General features: G+C 45.8%; 1 protein-coding gene across 5 annotated transcripts in view; it reads left to right on the top strand.

The window, feature by feature from the left end:
- The window catches only part of NAV2 (neuron navigator 2), a 771,558-nt gene that overhangs the window by 736,729 nt on the left and 17,044 nt on the right, over positions 1-17,785 (top strand). For all 5 annotated transcript variants that reach the window (XM_023191516.1, XM_023191514.2, XM_023191515.2 and 2 more), the window contains 8 exons: positions 3,977-4,130; positions 5,300-5,462; positions 6,195-6,295; positions 8,753-8,848; positions 10,673-10,841; positions 14,358-14,593; positions 16,675-16,829; positions 17,072-17,143. In XM_023191516.1, the coding sequence (XP_023047284.1) occupies positions 3,977-4,130; positions 5,300-5,462; positions 6,195-6,295; positions 8,753-8,848; positions 10,673-10,841; positions 14,358-14,593; positions 16,675-16,829; positions 17,072-17,143 (1,146 nt within the window). The remainder of the gene's footprint in view (positions 1-3,976; positions 4,131-5,299; positions 5,463-6,194; positions 6,296-8,752; positions 8,849-10,672; positions 10,842-14,357; positions 14,594-16,674; positions 16,830-17,071; positions 17,144-17,785) is intronic.

Raw genomic sequence — 17,785 nt, 5'->3', positions numbered from 1 at the left:
GTTACATTAAATTTGAGATGCCCAGCAGACATCCATACCCAGGTCAACCAGCCTGGACTTCCTAGAGGTATAGATTTGAGTGACACAGACTCGTTGGTGGTGTTGAAAGCTGGATAACTGGAAGAGTTCTCCAAGGGGTTGAATGACGACAAAGATGATCAGAGGGCATGAGGACAAGAGGTCAAGAGGACGGAGCTCTAGTGCACTCTGATATTTTAAGTTCAGAAAGAGGGAGTTAAAGCCGCCGGCCAGCAAGGTGGGATGAAACCCGGGAGCAGAGAGGAGAAATTGTTGCTGGAGGGAGTAGGAACAGGGCCAGATGCTGCTGGGCGGCCAAGTGAGATGAGCAGAGAGAGGCAGCAATGCACTCAACTGTGCAGGACCATGACAGAAGTATCCTCCAAGCCATTTTCCCCAGAGGAATCGGGCGGGGTTGACTCCTGGCTCCCCAGCCCTTTTCTTACATTCCACAGCATCCATGCACACTGGAGATGTTTGTTTTTGGTCTCGTTTTCCAAAGGGTAGGCTGAGAGCAAATGCTGATTTCCAACCTTGAAGGGTTTGTAAGAATGTGCAGATCTAGATGTGAGAGGGAGTTCAAAGACAAAACCAAAGGCAGAGGAGTTGGGCTTAGGAAATTCCCCAATCTGTGGGCGAAAGGAATGGTAGTTGTGGTAAGGCAACGTTTTCCCACACTCGAGGCATTTTAAAATTAGGTATGCTACCAGCCCTGACTGTGGACAAGACAGTGGAAAAAGGCTTAAATCACAGTTAAGGGACTGAGTAGGAAAAAACACACATGAGATTGCTTCAGTAAGCAGTTTATGAAGTGGACAAGCATGTATTGAGCGCCTAGTGGGTATAGTTCAGGAACACAGGCTCTAGAGCTAAGCAGGCCTGCCAGGTTTGAACCTGCCTCTATCATTTTTAAATAGTGCAGTCTTGGACCTGTTTGTCTCCATGTCTCTGCCTCCCCATTTTAAAACTGGAGATAATTACAGTACCTCTTCATGGAGTGAGTAATGTACAAAGGAAATGGAATAATATACTTCAAATGCCTAGCCCATTTGTTTAGGTATTCCATAAGCATTTGTTAGGTACCCATTATGTCAATGTGATCAGATGCCAGAAATGATGCAGAGAATAACTCTGGTCCCCGAGGAGCCGGCAGCCAAGCAGAGGTAACATGTTAAGTGAAATGAAATTATCAGTGATATAGCCTAAGTCTAGTCAGGGAAGGAACTAGGGGAAAAGGCTCTGTCTTGGGCATTAGGATTAGGGACTAAAGCTTAGTTAAGGCTGCTGCAAAAGAATGTGTTTTCTTTTCTTTTTTTTTTTTTGAGACAGAGTTTCGCTCTTGCCTCCCAGGCTGGAGTGCAGTGGTGCGATCTTGGCTCACTGCAACCTCCACCTCTCAAGTTCAAGCAATTCTCCTGCCTCAGCCTCCCAAGTAGCTGGGATTACAAGTGCACGCCACCACAGCTACACCACCCAGCTAATTTGTGTATTTTTAGTAGAAACAGGGTTTCACCATGTTGGCCAGGCTTGTCTCGAACTCCTGACCTCAGGTGATCCACCTGCCTCAGCCTCCCAAAGTGCTAGGATTATAGGCATGAGTCACCACGCCCGGCCAAGAATGTGTTTTCAACATCATGGCTACATTATAGGACATCTCATAAGGCCTCATCATTGTGTGTTTCTGAGAGCTGGTTGATTCTGGAGGAGCATAGGGGGACAAAGTCCTCCCAACACAGACTTGCTTCATTTCAGTTTGCTACCCTTTGTATAGTCAAGGGTTTGAGCCAAGCTCTGCAAAGTAACCGATGTGATATGTTCCACAAAGTGAGTGCCAAGAAGGTATTTTCTCTCTTGCTGAGCGCTTTCTGGTAAAAGGGTACAGATTAGGTGAAGATGACTTGAGCAAGGTGCCTTGTCATGTACTGCTGGACAGACCAGCCTCACATGGTGTCAGCCAGAACAGACTGTTCTCTGCAGTGAATCTGAGCCTTCAAGATCTGTGTAGGACATGATTTGGCTAAGACAGGAGATAACAGTGGAATTTTGTTCAGACTTTACACTCCATTTAAACCAAGAAACATAGTCTTCTCAAGATAGAACCAGTTTTTGCAAGCTCCTCCTGCAAACCTCCCAAACCAAAGAAAAAAAAAAAGAAAGGAAAAAACCATGGTTCGATCAGTAAACCTCACAAACCAGTCTATTCAAGGTACAGAGAGCTGAGAAAGAAAGGATGTTGCAAATTCTAAAGACATTTCTCTCTCACCCTTTTAGTCCCAAATCTATTGGCTTCAGTCTCTCAAAAGTGTGAGATGGAAATAATTAGATCATTTTCAGGAGTTCTTTCGGATTAGATTTTGAAGCTAAGAATCTTCCTTGGTGACTGGTAACTTTTAAAAACGTAAGGTGGTTTTACTGTGTCTCTCAAATCCAAAGAGTTCAGGTTTAGGTCAAGAAAAGAGCAGCGAAAACATTTGACTATTCAAGTGTTAAATTTTTCTTCCAGTTCTTTCTGCCCCTGAAATATAATTTCATCTCTTTTAACAATTTTATAAATCATTTTCCTTTGGGAAATAAAAGTTCCACACCCTCACCCGGTTTTACAGGTCAGGTTTTGTTTGGCCCCAAACCCATCGCTTGGGTCTTGGAGAGCAGACTCGTGTGATCATTTATTTCTGCAGAGACCACATGCTCATCATCTCCTTTAGACATAATCAGCTTCAGCTTTGTAACTTTATGAACTTGAGAATGCGGGTGTTTGGGGTTGTTTTTCTGTTTTCAGTCCAAGAAATGTCAAAGCTTTCTATTCTGGATCACCCAGTAACCCAGATGCTAAGATCTATGAAACTCACAGAACTATTTTTTTAAGAGAACTATCTTTAACATTGCAATTCATCATGACTTTTATGATCTTCTACTTTGTGCTGATTTGCCAGGTGTTTGGAGAGCAAACCTAAGTCATTAAGGAGCCTAGCCTAGAAGAACCACCTCTTCAGAAAGAGGAACTCAACAGGGTCCTATGGTGACCTTGACCTGGTGTGCAGCAGAGAAAAGAAGACAATTAGCCAGGCTGTTGCAGAGTTTTCAGATACAACTTTGGCTTGCATATCACACCATCCCGTCTGTTCTCTAACTCCCTGAAGAGGTTTCCCTTCTTGCCCTGAGTGTGTTAAGCAGTGTGGGGGCTGAGGAACTAAAAAAGGTTGATATGTCTAGATATTTTTAGGGGAGTGAGTTTTCAGAATGTGATCAGGAACAGATTAACACCTTCCATGCATATCTTTAGGTTTCATCCCCATTATGGCAAATAAAAATCACCCCTCAGTTGTTTAACAAAGGAATTTCTAATCTTTAAAACAGATAGCTGACCCTGCTTCTCTGAGTCAGTTTGGAACTCAAGGGCACGTGGTGTCATGGAAGCTCAGCTGTGTACACATGGTGGGGGAGGGGGTTATCAAACTGGAAGGTTACTACTCCCTTTTGCCAGCTCCTGCTTCTCCCGGTATTACTGGAATTTTGCTGAAAGGCACACCAAAGCCATTCTGATTGCCCGAGCTTGGCAAAGAAAGAATGTAGAGAATGAAATCTTGTCTCTAAAAAAAGTGAAAATAAAATTTAAAAAGTGAAACCACAAGAGGCAGGAAAAGAGTGAAAGAAAAAAATAGGAACAAAGAAAAAGGACAACAAATTCAAAACAATACGGTAAATGTAAATCCAACTATATTAACAATGATTTTAAACATCAGTGGTCTAAATAAACCAATTTAAAGAAGAAAAAACAGGAATGTAGAGAAGGAATAAAATCTGTTTTCAGGTGTTTTTGGTATTATCACCTCCAGGAAGCACCAGGCAGCTGGTTATTCATAGTTATTGCTAAACAAACCTGATGATTGACGTGGACCAGTGGTCAGTAGGGGACTAAAAGGAGCTGCTTTCATCAGTAACATTCCTCTTTCCCTAGGATTTCAGAATGCATGGATAGTGAAGCTGAGACCGTCATGCAGCTCCGAAATGAGTTGAGAGACAAGGAGATGAAGCTGACGGACATCCGCTTAGAAGCTCTCAGTTCTGCCCACCAGCTGGACCAGCTCCGGGAGGCCATGAACAGGATGCAGGTGAGAGCCCAGGAGCATGGGCTGAGCTCAAGGCTGTCTATGAAGGAGCTCCCAGAGGCTGCTCTCCACTAAGCCCTAAGGGCTACATCAGAATCTGGTGGCAGCCCTCGCTTTCTCTATCTCTTTTCAGTCCCTCCCACACATTGCTCAAAGACCAATCTTTTGGAAGAATAAGAGTACCCGTGCCCTTCCTTTACATAATACTTTTAGTGACTCCCCTGGTGCCTATGGCATGTGGTGCAGTCTCCTTCACTTGGCCTTCAAGGCCTTCTACAGGGTCCTTTCCACTGTTAATCCACACCACCCTCCCCAGCTCCTCTTCCCAGAATCTACTCACCAACCAGATGGAGTCGCTGACTGCCATCTTTGCATCCCTCTTCCATATCGTTCCCTCCACTGGGAATATTCCTCTGCACGTCCAAGTTAGACCCTTCCCTTAATGCTCGGCCTGATGCCTGTCCAAGTCTTGCAGCCGGAGAGTTAGTGCCCTCGTCTGAATCTTCTTGTAGATTTGTTCTTACAGCCCCTCCCACCTTCTGCCATGGAGTGAAGACATTTGGGTCTTCTGGGCTTTTTGCATACCTTTCTCTGGACATAGCACCAATACCTTGCACATTGTAGGTTCTTCATGAATATTCATAGAATGAAAGATACCTCTGGAGTCTGCCAGGACCTTAATGGAGTCAGTTTTCCCAAAGGAGGTTCCCTGAAACACTCATTCTGTGAGAAGCTCTATGAAAGGAGAACTCCTTGATCAAATACGTTTGGAAAATTCTGCACACCATGTGCCTCTGTTCGATTCATGGTGTAGAGGAACTCATTAAACGTTCTGAGAAGTCCTGCAGGAAAGAAGCCTGTAAAAGCCAGAGTTGCACAAACCTCTTAGATCATAAGACTCTTTTTCACTTAACCCTCAAGCAGCAGACTCTGGGAAGCATTTCAGAGGTCTTTTCAAAGGCCTGTTCTCTGAGTGGAGGGACCTCCCCTGCCAGCATGTCTTGTGTCTACAGCAGGGGCAGCAAACACTGCTGAATCTCTCTGAGGGTGTTGTTCGCCTTGGGTGGGAGACCAGCCTGGTTTCTGCAGGGAACTTTCAGATCCTTCCTTCAGAAAAATCTTGTTCACATTACTTCTGCCTACTAAGTGAGCTTCTCCATTACTCTTTGCAGAGTGAAATAGAGAAGCTGAAAGCCGAGAATGATCGGCTGAAGTCAGAGTCTCAAGGCAGTGGCTGCAGCCGGGCTCCTTCCCAAGTGTCCATCTCTGCCTCCCCAAGGCAGTCCATGGGCCTCTCCCAGCACAGCTTGAACCTCACTGAGTCAACCAGCCTGGGTGAGTGGCCTACAGGGTTTGGGGGCAGGACTGGACCTAGAGCTGGCACCCTGATCTCTAAGTGAGAGCCCCAAAATAAGCAGACCAACAGATCAAACGGAGAGGAAACAGGCGTGTGTGCACTTGGGGTGTGTATGTGTCTGGGTGTGAGTCTGCTACCAACATGAGCCCAGCCGTTAGACTGCTCTCATGCTTTGCTCCAGCACCCCAAATTCTCCAAGCCCTGAGCTTGGATACCCTCGCCCACCATGCTGAGTTCTGTTTGATCCATTTTAAGAGGCTGACCTGCAAGCTGAATGCTGTACACAAACCCCATAGTAGCAGGTCCCAGTCGGGGCAGTGGCTTGGTCTATGATCTTCCTGTCTTCAGGATGGATTCCAGGCTGGCGCAACCATCAGTGAACACAATCTAGGTTTTCTTTGTAAGCATATTAAGGCTGATGCTTTTATTTTGTATCCATGATGCTGCTGTTGCTGTTGTTTTGGTTGAGTCTCTCCCTCGCACTTCCATCCGGCAAGGTGCATTGTCAGCCTGCTGGTTCCTTGGTTGGTCCACCATTGGTTTCTGTGACTGCATTCTCCATTTTGCCCTCTCCTCTTCCCCTACCTCCCCCACCCCCTGCACCCTGACACCTGTTTGTCCCACTGCTGTGCCAACCAGCAGCGGGGGTGTCAGGAAGCTGGCTTTGCTGTCCCCATGTGCCTAAGGCTGTTGATGTTTTCCATTCGCAGACATGTTGCTGGATGACACTGGTGAATGCTCGGCTCGGAAGGAAGGAGGCAGGCATGTTAAGATAGTTGTCAGCTTTCAGGAGGAAATGAAGTGGAAGGAGGTTAGTTGGATCCCTTTCCCTGCTCTGCCTGTCCCTCCCCCAGGTAGAACTACCTAGCTTAGTGATCTGATTGTAAAACCTGTATCACCTCAGAGCCTAAGGTGATTTGGAAATACTACTAACGCTTCTCTTAACTAACCATAATTAATCCCTTGCAGCATTTTGACACAAGTAAAGTGTGCGAATGGCATTTCCCTTTCTCGTATGCTTGAAAGTCTAATAAAGAATACTAAAAATGGTCCCACGTTTCACTTTCATGTAATTAACTAAATGCTAACATCCATTGGAAAGGGCCTTTCTGAATGAAATATATTCCCAAAGCACTTCAGAGGCAGCTATGCACATTTAGCATGTAAGGTACAGAAATAAGCTGACCACATGCAGCAGACCAAGAGCACCAGTTTTATTGGTCATCAGTCATCAAGAGTAGACATCTTGTTAGACATCAAGAGATGGAGATGCCAAGCCCTGGGAGCTTGCAGGTGGCCGAAGATAGAGCTGGTGGGGCATCCTGACTCACCAAGGCTGGAGAATCTGAGTTTTCCTAGTATGCTTTCTGTTCACTTCCAAAGTCTAGGAACTTCCAGAGTCTATACCACTGCCAGAGACTATTTTGGGGTGGGGGCTAGAGTTGACATTGAAAGTTGAATTTTAGCCAGTGATTAAAACCCAGTGATGCTTTGAATGACTATTTCTCGAATAAATGTGGAAAGGCCTCATGAGTCACCATTTCAAGTTCCCTTTAGTTTTTTGTTTGTTATTTCTTAGTATTTCTAGCCAACATGCTAGAAATACTTGTAGTTTCAGACACTAGGGAACCCGCAGAACAAAGCATGTACAGCCAGACCTTTCTTAGGGGATTCCACTTTGTGGCTGGCTTGCTAGCCTCACGATAGGGGGTAAGCTCAGGATTTTGGCACTCCCATTAGCATCATCTAGCCTTGAAAGATACAATAGATAGTTCCATTTTCAAAACATAGCTAGTAGAGTGATGGACTATCAGGAGAAACTCATTCTTTTTTTTTTTTTTTTTGAGACAGAGTCTTGCTCTGTCACCTAGAATGCAGTAGTGTGATCTTGGCTCACTGCAGCCTCTGCCTCCTGGGTTCAAGCGATTCTTCTGCCTCAGCCTCCCGAGTAGCTGGGACTACAGGTGCCCACCACCACACCTGGCTAGTTTTTTTGTATTTTTAGTAGAGACGGGGTTTCACCATATTGGCCAGGCTGGTCTCAAACTCCTGACCTTGTGATCCACCCGCCTCGGCCTCCCAAAGTGCTGGGATTACAGGCGTGAACCACCATGCCCTGCTGGGACACTCATTCTTACAGTAAATGCAGGTATACCTTGTGGACTGTTTATTCTAGTGATTGTCAATATGAACAAATAGAGCATACATTTTATAAAAGTTTACAAGTCACCTTCAAAAGTTATATTATTCTGCATCACTACAGCATCCAGGTGAGGTTGGTTGACCAGGGATTGTTATCCTCATTATATAATTAAGAAACCCAAGACCCCAAGCGTTACTTATTTGAGGCCAGGGACAAGTGGTTGGGTCAGATCATCTCACTGCAAGACTGGTGCTCTTTTCTTTGCTGATTTTGCTTAGCTGCCATATGTCACCTCCCCGACCCCTGCCCAACCACACTCCTGACTCTACGTCCTTATGAGCATGTAAGGTATTTAAAACCCAATAGAATGGCATGTTCTATCAGCTTTTCTTTTATCAGTGTGATCTGATTAGCTGCCACTATGCAAAGCCCTGTGAACAGAGGTGCAAAAGAGTTAGAAAAAGATTGTTTTGAGAGTATTCTTCCCAGAGTTTTATTAGTTTTCTGAGTTGCACGTTTTGAGTTTTAACAAGAAGAAAAACAGTAAATGTTATTTAAAAACAAGAAAGAAGAAAAAATAGAAACACATTTTGTCCTGACAATGTTTAAGATCTAGTAAGGAGATAAACTTGATATACAAAAATAAGACAAATACCTAAAACTAAATATAAATTAGTACCAGATATATCATTATATAAGTTATGTACAGAATTGCCGAAGCAGTTTAAGCTCTGAGCCTGATGGGGTTAATCACTGAAGTCTTCCTGGAAGAGGTGAGTTTGTAAGCAAGGTTTGAAAAGACAGAGATGCTAGACAGGTGTGGAGAGTTCTGGAAAAGGAATATGTGATTTATGCCCTGTCTGACACATTTACTTAGCAGAAGGTTCCATATTCCAGAGAGGAAATCCTCTCTTTCTGACTCTTGGTCTGCTGTTTTAGCAGTAAAGCAGGGAAAGGTATTAAGACTATTACTTCCACCTAAGTTATACCTGGTATTAATACAAATAGGACTTTTATTCCCCTCTCAAACCATTGGCGGAGTTCTAAGGCAACCTGAGTCTTCTGCTGAACTGAGTCAGAAAAGATCCACCTGGTTTTCACCTGTGTACATTTCCTTACCCTTAGGATTCCAGACCACACCTCTTTCTTATTGGCTGCATTGGAGTTAGTGGCAAGACGAAGTGGGATGTGCTCGATGGGGTGGTTAGACGGCTGTTCAAAGTAAGTGTTTCAAGATGGCGGCTACAGCAAAATACCTAACACGGGCATCTGGGCCTGGGGAGGCAAAGAGAGGTTGATGTCTTGAGCTTGGCCATTTCTCAGACCTGTGCCCTTCCCTACATCTTTATGTTGCTGGAACTTGCTCCCTGGCCCTCAAGGGAATGGAAGGACGATGGTAAGTACAGACTGGTGATAGGCCAAATTCTTTCCATCTGCCCTTTGCAGTGGTGGGCCAGCTAGTGAGTGTGATTTGAGCAACTCTTTGATCCTCTCACAGTGAATTGCTAATGTCCAACTCTCTTTTCACCTTAGAATTGTGTCTTAGGACATATGTTTTGGAATATGTAATCTGTGGCCAGGGCTTAGACATCAGATTTCTAGCCTTCATTTTGGGGGATTTGATCTGATTTGCCTGGTATGCTGTGCCACCACTTCAGAGTCTTTGATTTGTTTTACGAGTGACATTAATGTCTGATCGATGGCCAGGCTCAAGGATGTTGCCATACTTATTTCTCTATTCTTTTTAATCACATCATTAGATTGGGTGTTTGCCACAGGATAACTAACTAATGAGTACCAACGTGAACCTTGAAACACATTGTGATTTGAAGGAAGCTTTTGGTACATTTTTTCTATTGTCCTAAAGTAAGTCAACGATTATAAGTGCTCATTAATCATATTCCCTGAGTAGTAATAATAGCCCACGTTTTTTGTGCCAGAGACTATGCCAAGCCCCTTATATTACCCCATTTAAAGGTGAAGAAAGTGAAGGTCAGGTTGGGCTGCTCAAGGTCATGGATCTAGAATTAGACCACGTTGGTCTAGTTTAGTTGGTCTGACTTCAACTCCTAACTTAACTATTACGTTGGTGCAAAAGTGATTGCACCAACATAGTTACTTTTGCAACAACCTAATAGTACACTGTAGTTTCTTTCTAATAGCTAGATCCAAGTAGCCTCATACAGAGAAAATTCTGTTTTTTGACTGGAGATTGTTCCCCATCCTGGTAAGCCAGCCTGTAGAAATGAGACCAGAGAAGACGTATGAATGGCTTAGGATGGACCGATTCTCCTACCTAGGCCAAAAACATATCTCTGGTGATGGGCAGTTGGGACATCCTTGGATTTGATACCAGTTTGGGCTGAAAAGAGGCACGTTGGCATCATAGTAAGTGAGGAAGTGAGACCATGTAAGGCCTATTACTGGGATTCCACCGAAGTCGTCGTGCAGTCACCTCCTAGTACATGGACCTTAGTTCTACATTTACTAACCTAAAACCTTTTGTTCACTCAACTAAGAGGGAACACTTTCCAAATTAAACACACATTTTCCTTCTCAAAGATCTAGAGCTGATTTTTGTGAGCAGCCTGCATTTTAATCTCTTTGTATGATCTTTGAGCCAAAAGAAGGGAATGGAAGAGAGATTTCCTGTCAAAATTACTTTTTCATGAATTTTCCAGCACCATTCACAGGCCCTGATGTCTTCAAGATTTCAGCCGAACTTAGGAAAAGCAGCCTGGCTTTTCCGTGCTTGGTTCATCCAGACTAAACGTTCACAACCTTGTTAGGGGTTTTTTGTTGTTGTTGTTGTTGTTGTTTTTCCACTCCTAACCAAATAAATCTGTATTTTAAGAGGCCTGTGGTACTTGGGCATTATCCCCTTAGAAAGTCAGTTCTTCTCCCCCTCATCCCACAGCTCAATTTCAACTCAGACATCTGAGAAAGAAGAGAAGATGATCATAAATCACCCAATGAAAACATGAGTCATGGGCAGATTTTAGCCACATCTTTGATGGAGTCTTTTTTATTTTTTATTTTTTCCAGGAATACATCATTCATGTCGACCCAGTGAGTCAGCTAGGGCTGAATTCAGACAGTGTTCTTGGCTACAGCATTGGAGAAATCAAGCGCAGCAACACTTCCGAAACACCGGAGCTGCTTCCTTGTGGCTATCTGGTTGGAGAGAACACAACCATCTCAGTGACTGTGAAAGGTAATTGAGCTGGTTGCAGAGGTCGGAGCTTTCAGGAATTACAGTTTTCATTTTGTGACTTGGCAGAGTCACTTGTGGCCACAGTTTTGTTTGTGCATATGTTTGTGGGCTGCTTTTCTCCCTTCCAACAGTTACTCTACGCAAGTTGAACCATCTTTTGCTTTTTCAACCACCTTAGGAAACAAAATCATTTTAGTTTATTGCTGCAATTATCTAACAAAAGATCCCATTAGCCTTATGACTCTGAGATGATGGAATCTTAATAACCCTGTTGCAACAGGGCTTTACCAATACTGATGAATTACTCTTGCCAGCAAGCTTTGGATGCAATCCCATTCTACAGATGGGAAAACCACGACATGCTATAGGCTGCAGGAGTCACTCTGAGCATCCTGATGAAACTGCTAAAGCTTGTGCCCACGCAGGTGCTGCTAGAGCTTCCAGTTTCTCATTACCTAGCGATATTAAGCCCCAGGCCAGTGCATTCCTTAGAACTCTAGGCCCACAAAGTTCGCTCAGGAAAAAAAAGCTTCACTGCCAAGCAATTCTGGGAAACTACATCATTATCCCCATTTGTGTTTGGAGGACAGAAGTGCACTGGTGCATCAAAGGCTCTGTCATTCAGTGTCCTAACTCCTGCTGTTAAAAAGGCTGTTTAGGCTGGGCACGGTGGCTCACACCTGTAATCCCAGCACTTTGGGAGGCCGAGGTGGGCGGATCACCTGAGGTTGGGAGTTTGAGACCAGCCTGACCAACATGAAGAAACCCTGTCTGTACTAAAAATACAAAAAATTGCCTGGGCATGGTGACACATGTCTATAATCCCAGCTACTAGGGAGGCCGAGGCAGGAGACTCACTTGAACCTGGGAGGCGGAAGTTGCGGTGAGCCGAGATTGTGCCATTGCACTCTAGCCTGGGCAACAGGAGTGAAACTCCATCTCAAAAAAAAAAAAAAGACTTTAGTCCAATCTGTCCCAAATTTATTTGATTGTAAAACCGCATCATTTCCTATGTGTTATGGATCACCTGAATATAGACTTTCATAAATACCGTACTAGGCTCATTCTTTGTGTTGTCCCATTTCTTTCTTCCCTGAAAGGCCCTCTTCTTGACTGCAGTTTTGAGGTGTTGTTTGACGCGAGATGTATTTCTTGGTTGGTAGAGTTTCCAGAAGCACCCCACCATTTTCCATCAGCAGGAATTAAGATCTTGCTCTGCAGGTGGCAAGTGGTACATACTGCTTGAACCTCACACAGCCTTCTCCTGCTGGCAAGTGAAATGCCACAATTGTGCCCTTGGGCTGTAAGTGACAGAAACAGACTCAAAAGTAGCTATGCGTAAAAAGGAAATGTATGGGGTCATGGCCCTGGGCAATCCAGGAGCATACCTCAAGCACAGCTGGATCCAGGTGCTCAGACAGTGAATCAGGACAAGGCCTGCCTCAGCGTTGCCGGTCACGGCCGTGCTTATTTATTGAACTCTTTGCACATGGTTGATGAAACGGCCCCTGGTAGCCCAATTCCTTCTTCTAGCTTAGGAACCTGAAGGAAAGAGGGATTTTGGGGAAAATGTAACAGATAATTCCTAGGGATGACTCTGGCCCACTATAAGTCAAATGCCTGTCACTGAATTGGTCATTGTGACTAGGGAGAGGATTTGTCCGAGCCTGCTCACAAGCCTATCCTTTGGGTGGATGGAGGAGCTGGATTGGTTCCACTTGAACCACCAGGAATGAGCTCCCCATGGGAAAGAAGAGTTCTACCATGAGGGGAAGCAGGAAGGAGTACCAGACACACTGGAACGATCGTCCTCAACAAGAACCCTTTCAGGAGAGCCTTTTATGTCCTGGGTTCAAATTGCCATTTCGCCCCTCCTGTCAAGCATGCCTTGTTCACTTGCTGGTTTTACAGGTGAGCATTACAAAGGACTGAGGGGTAAAAGGAATGGCCTATTGCTGAGACCAGGCCAAGCCTCTCTAGAAAGTAATAAGACTACCTGCCTCTAGTGGAGCGTGCCACCCCTCTGCAGACCCTGATCCGTCGCTGCTGTCAACACATCAAGTTTCAGCACCTCAAGGGATCAGCTCGGTTTATTTTTCAGTGATACCTGACTCTTCTCTTTCCTAGAGTACTTAAAACTTATGACTTCAAGGCACTAAAAACCACTCAAAGATTTGAGCTGAAAGAGTTTTCTGAGCTGCAGTGATTCACTTCAGTGGTACCAGGGGAAGGGGGTTCGACTTTGCATTTCCTGAAGTGAGCTCATCGGCAAAATAGTCACTCCCTGTGGGGTTTATGGCAGCAGACTGAACTAGAGCAGTATATATATGCAGAGAGGGTGTTCTAGTGTTTTTTTCCTGTGTTTATTAATATTAAATTTAGAGACCCTACACTCCATACTTTGCATTGAGGTTTGAGCAAGTGTACGCTACATCAATCTCAGTAGCAGGAAAATGTTAGGCTTGTCCCTAGCAGATAAGGTATCTGGGGGCCTTTGTCATGTTCATTGTGGAAGAGTGACTGCATTTAGGGGTTACGTGATTGGGGGAAGACTGGAAACAAACATATAGATGCTTTGGGGGTATCTGCTCACAGTGACTGAGTATGTAGAAGGAATTTGCTATTACAAAATAGTAAATACTCTTCAGTTTACTTTGCATTAATTCTGCTGGTTTCTTGAGAGTAGCTTTTAAACAGTGACCTGAGGTTCTGGACAGCCAACCTTGGATGGATCTTCTCTTAGAGACAGTATCCAAAAGATACCTCTTGTGAAGCCAGCCACCTTGATTGATGACATTGTCCCAGATAGAAAAGGGAAAGGATAAGTTTCCACTTGATGTTGTTGAGGACCAAGAGTCCCAGCTAACAACATTTCAGGCTTTCAGGCTAGGTCTGCCAGTATTCACATTCCAGAATCAAATGATCCCGCCTTGCATTCTTCTTCCTTTTAAAGATAAAAGTACTGTTGCCTTCATGGCACGTCTTAGTGTGGATAGCAGCGGTACCTGGCATGTGGGAGGGAGCAGGGTGAAGAGGCAACCTCAGGGTTGTGATAGACAGGACTCAGGTTTGGTTTGGGCAGATGCCATAGGTATAGTATACATAGCATATGTATAGTAAATATATATATGTGTGTGTGTGTGTGTACAGTAGAGGTGTGCATGTGTGTGTGTAGTAAGTATAGTAAATCCAGACAGGCAAATAGAGCCCAGAGCATTATGAATTCTGCAGAGGACAGATGGGGACTGAGAGCCCAAATGTTCAAGGTGACTTTGAGTCTGGGAAGTTAGCCAAGACAGGAGACAGAAGCACGTGGCATTGATGAACGGGGAGATGACTTCCTAGAGCAGCAGCACTTTGCTGTCAGCTTCCAGTGTCCCTGGGTGTGCAGGAATCTCAGGTGAGTAGACTGCGAGGAAAGGAATAACCTCAGGTCTTGGCAGTCCCAGTTAGGCAAGCACAGAGAGCCACCTTTTCTACAGGACTTCAGACACTTCCTGTCTCTCCCAAATGCAGGGCTCGCAGAAAACAGCCTGGACTCACTGGTGTTTGAGTCCTTGATTCCCAAGCCCATCCTGCAGCGCTACGTCTCCCTCCTGATAGAGCACCGTCGGATCATTCTTTCTGGCCCCAGCGGCACTGGGAAAACCTACCTGGCCAACCGGCTGTCTGAGTATATGGTGCTTCGAGAGGGACGGGAGTTGACAGACGGGGTTATTGCCACTTTTAACGTGGACCATAAGTCCAGCAAGGTGAGGAGGTCATTCTGAGTCTGCTGTATTTTTTGACCCTTTCGAAACTGATGATATCATCAGGCTAGTGCCTGATGGGAAAACAGCCTTTCCTATCAGCTCTCCTTGGGTGGTTTTAGAAAGCCCAGTGAAGGAGATCCAGAGGGCGCTAGCGGAAAGGAAGGCTCCACTCCGATCATCCCAGTAGGAAGTTCCATCTGTGATTAAGCCGATCGAGCTCATTTATGATGCTCAGTCCTGGTAGTTCTTTAATGTTATGCAAGATACATCTGTTGCAGTTTACCAAGAAGTTATCATGTGTGTACTGGGTGTTACTGATTTTCCAAAATAAAATATTTTTGGAACAATAATGACAACACCATTAACAAAAATAACAATAATAAAAACAATAGAAACCCACATTTATGGACTGCTTGCCTCATCGCCAGCAAACACCTTCTCATAGCAATACCTTCAAGGGAGTAGTTGTCACCATCCCCATTTTGCAGAGAAGGAAACAGAGGCTTAAAGTAGATTGGTCCCGTGCCTAAGACCACTCAGATGGTACTAAGTGGTAGAACTGAAGCTCGAGTCAAAGTCTTGGACTCTAGAGCCCTGCGGCCAGCAAATAGGTTGGATCCTGCTTCACAGTGAGCAATGGAAACCAGTTTGAATGGAGCCCAGCTGAGAGTTGGAAAGTGCTTTCTCAGACCTGTTCATTCATGCATTAGTGAGCACTGATGGATAATTGACTCTAGCTGGCCCTGTGCAGAGGGGCCTGAGGATCAAAGGTGGATTGGAAATGACTCCTTGGCCTTAAGGATCACCTTGTGTGCTTGAAGACACAGGTTCCCAGACCTCGCTTGATGATCTGTTTCACTAGGTTGTTTGAGGCTGGGCATCTGCACCATCTACAAGCTCCCCAAGTAACTTGATGTGGGTGCAGGACAAGAGAGACATACCCAGAGCCCTTCTGTTGAGAGCCTTTGTGTGAGTTAGGGAACTTCTCCTGGGACCAGTAAGTGAAGGCTCCGCAGGCATGAGGAGCCATGTGCCTGGGGCCCAGAGATCATGGTGAACAGGGACTCAAAGAACTAGTCACTTTAAAAGGTGGGCTTTTTCTACTGCTAACAAGTCATATTTTGACTTAAAATGGAGGCCCAGGGTGGGTGGGTGCTGGTAGAAGAGGGAGAAGATGTTAGCCCCTGAGCAAGCAGGCTCACATCTAAGACAGGCCAGTGTGGTGAAGATACTGACTGGAGCAGGAACCCAGGTCTGACCCATGCCCAGTGCTTACCCACTGTGCACTCTCGGGCCAGGCACCTGATCATACCATGCCTCAGCTTCTCTATCTGTAAAATGGAGGAAATCACACTACTCACCTGCTAGGTTACTGTGGGACTACAGAAGTTCCGGTGTGTAAGGCTCTTAAGGCCCTGCCTGGCTCTAAGTGATGCCGGCTATCATGATGATGACAGTAGTGGCAGGCAGCCATGCTAGGTTCTCTGCCAGCTCCTTACCTTGCCATTTCAGCCTTTTCCACAGATGCAGCATTATTCTTCCTCTTCCATTTTTGACATGCATCCCTTACCCCAGGCATGCAGGGCTGTGTTCTAGTCCCTGCTGAGCCAATGCCCCACCCATTCTCCAAGGTTAAATCCAAAGCCTGCCCTTTCAGCAGGATTTCCCCAAGCCCGGTGCATGTAGACTCGTCTCCCCAGTGCTGTGTGTTGTGTCTGCCACAGCACTACTCAGCATGACTTAAGTGTGTGTCTGGCTCCTCTGCTGCCCTGATGTGTAGAGGGCTTCTGTATATGTAGCTCTCAGGCCACGTACATACAGAGCACAGTGCTGTGCTTTTACCCCAGGCTCAAGGTTTTCAGTCACCAGGTGAATACTGACTGGAAGGCAGGACCCAGTCCTAACTCATCCCATGCCCACTCTGCATCCCCTGAGCAGGCACCCGGAATGTGTTCACAGCACAGCATCATGAAGGGCTTTTCCACCTCCACTGGCCTGGGTGAGGCAAAGACCCTGAGCAGTGTGTCTTCACTGAGTACATTCACCAACTTGTTCTCCTTCGGCCTTCCTGGCCACCATAGGAATTGCGCCAGTACCTGTCCAACCTTGCTGACCAGTGCAACAGTGAGAACAATGCTGTGGACATGCCCCTCGTCATCATCCTGGACAACCTACACCACGTGAGCTCTCTGGGCGAGATCTTCAATGGGCTGCTCAACTGCAAGTACCACAAATGGTAAAGGCCGGTTCTGGACCTCATAGCCCCCAGGAGAGAGTGCTGCCACCTTATGGGGCACTGTGCACACAGGCGGCCCAGGGCCAGTGTGGGAGTGAAGCTGTGCACACACACAGGGTTGGGAGGGGGAGGCACCTAGCTGTCCACCGGCCTGGAAGCACAGGGCCACGAGCCTCTGTGACCACCTTGTTCTCTAGCGTGACTTGAACTCACAGCTGTCTTTTCCTTTATTTTACCCACAGCCCTTACATAATTGGCACAATGAACCAGGCTACCTCTTCGACTCCCAACCTGCAGCTTCACCATAACTTCAGGTCAGTTTTCCCTCCCCTTGTCCAGTTACCCTATGAAATCACAAAGAGGGAAGGCAAGAAGGGGCGAGTAGAGATGCCTGCGTTGAGTATGCGTTGTACGCTAAGTATTGTTAAGCATTTTTCTCTTTTTCTCAGCTTAATCCATTTAATTTTTTTTTTTTTTTTTTTTTTTGAGACAGAGTCTCGCTCTGTCGCCGAGACTGGAGTGCAGTGGCCGGATCTCAGCTCACTGCAAGCTCCGCCTCCCGGGTTCACACCATTCTCCTGCCTCAGCCTCCCGAGTAGCTGGGACTACAGGTGCCCGCCACCACGCCCGGCTAGTTTTTTGTATTTTTTTAGTAGAGACGGGGTTTCACCAGGTTAGCCAGGATGGTCTCGATCTCCTGACCTCGTGATCTGCCCGTCTCGGCCTCTCAAAGTGCTGGGATTACAGGCTTCAGCCACCGCTCCCGGCGTTAATCCATTTAATTTTAACTTCAGCCTCAAGTAATTACATTTACCACTCTCCGTTTACAAATGGGGAAACTGAGGCCCAGAGACTTAAGTGACTTGGGTGAGGTCACACACTGGTCAGTGGCAGAGTGGAACTTGCACTCAAGTCTCTGCCTCTGAGTCCTGCTGTCACAGGGTCAAAGGGGCAGC

The sequence above is a fragment of the Piliocolobus tephrosceles genome, chromosome 13, assembly GCF_002776525.5.
Source record: "Piliocolobus tephrosceles isolate RC106 chromosome 13, ASM277652v3, whole genome shotgun sequence".
NCBI lineage: Eukaryota > Metazoa > Chordata > Mammalia > Primates > Cercopithecidae > Piliocolobus > Piliocolobus tephrosceles.
The sequence above is the reverse complement of the archived record's forward strand: the minus strand, read 5'-3'. Positions and strand labels throughout refer to the sequence as shown.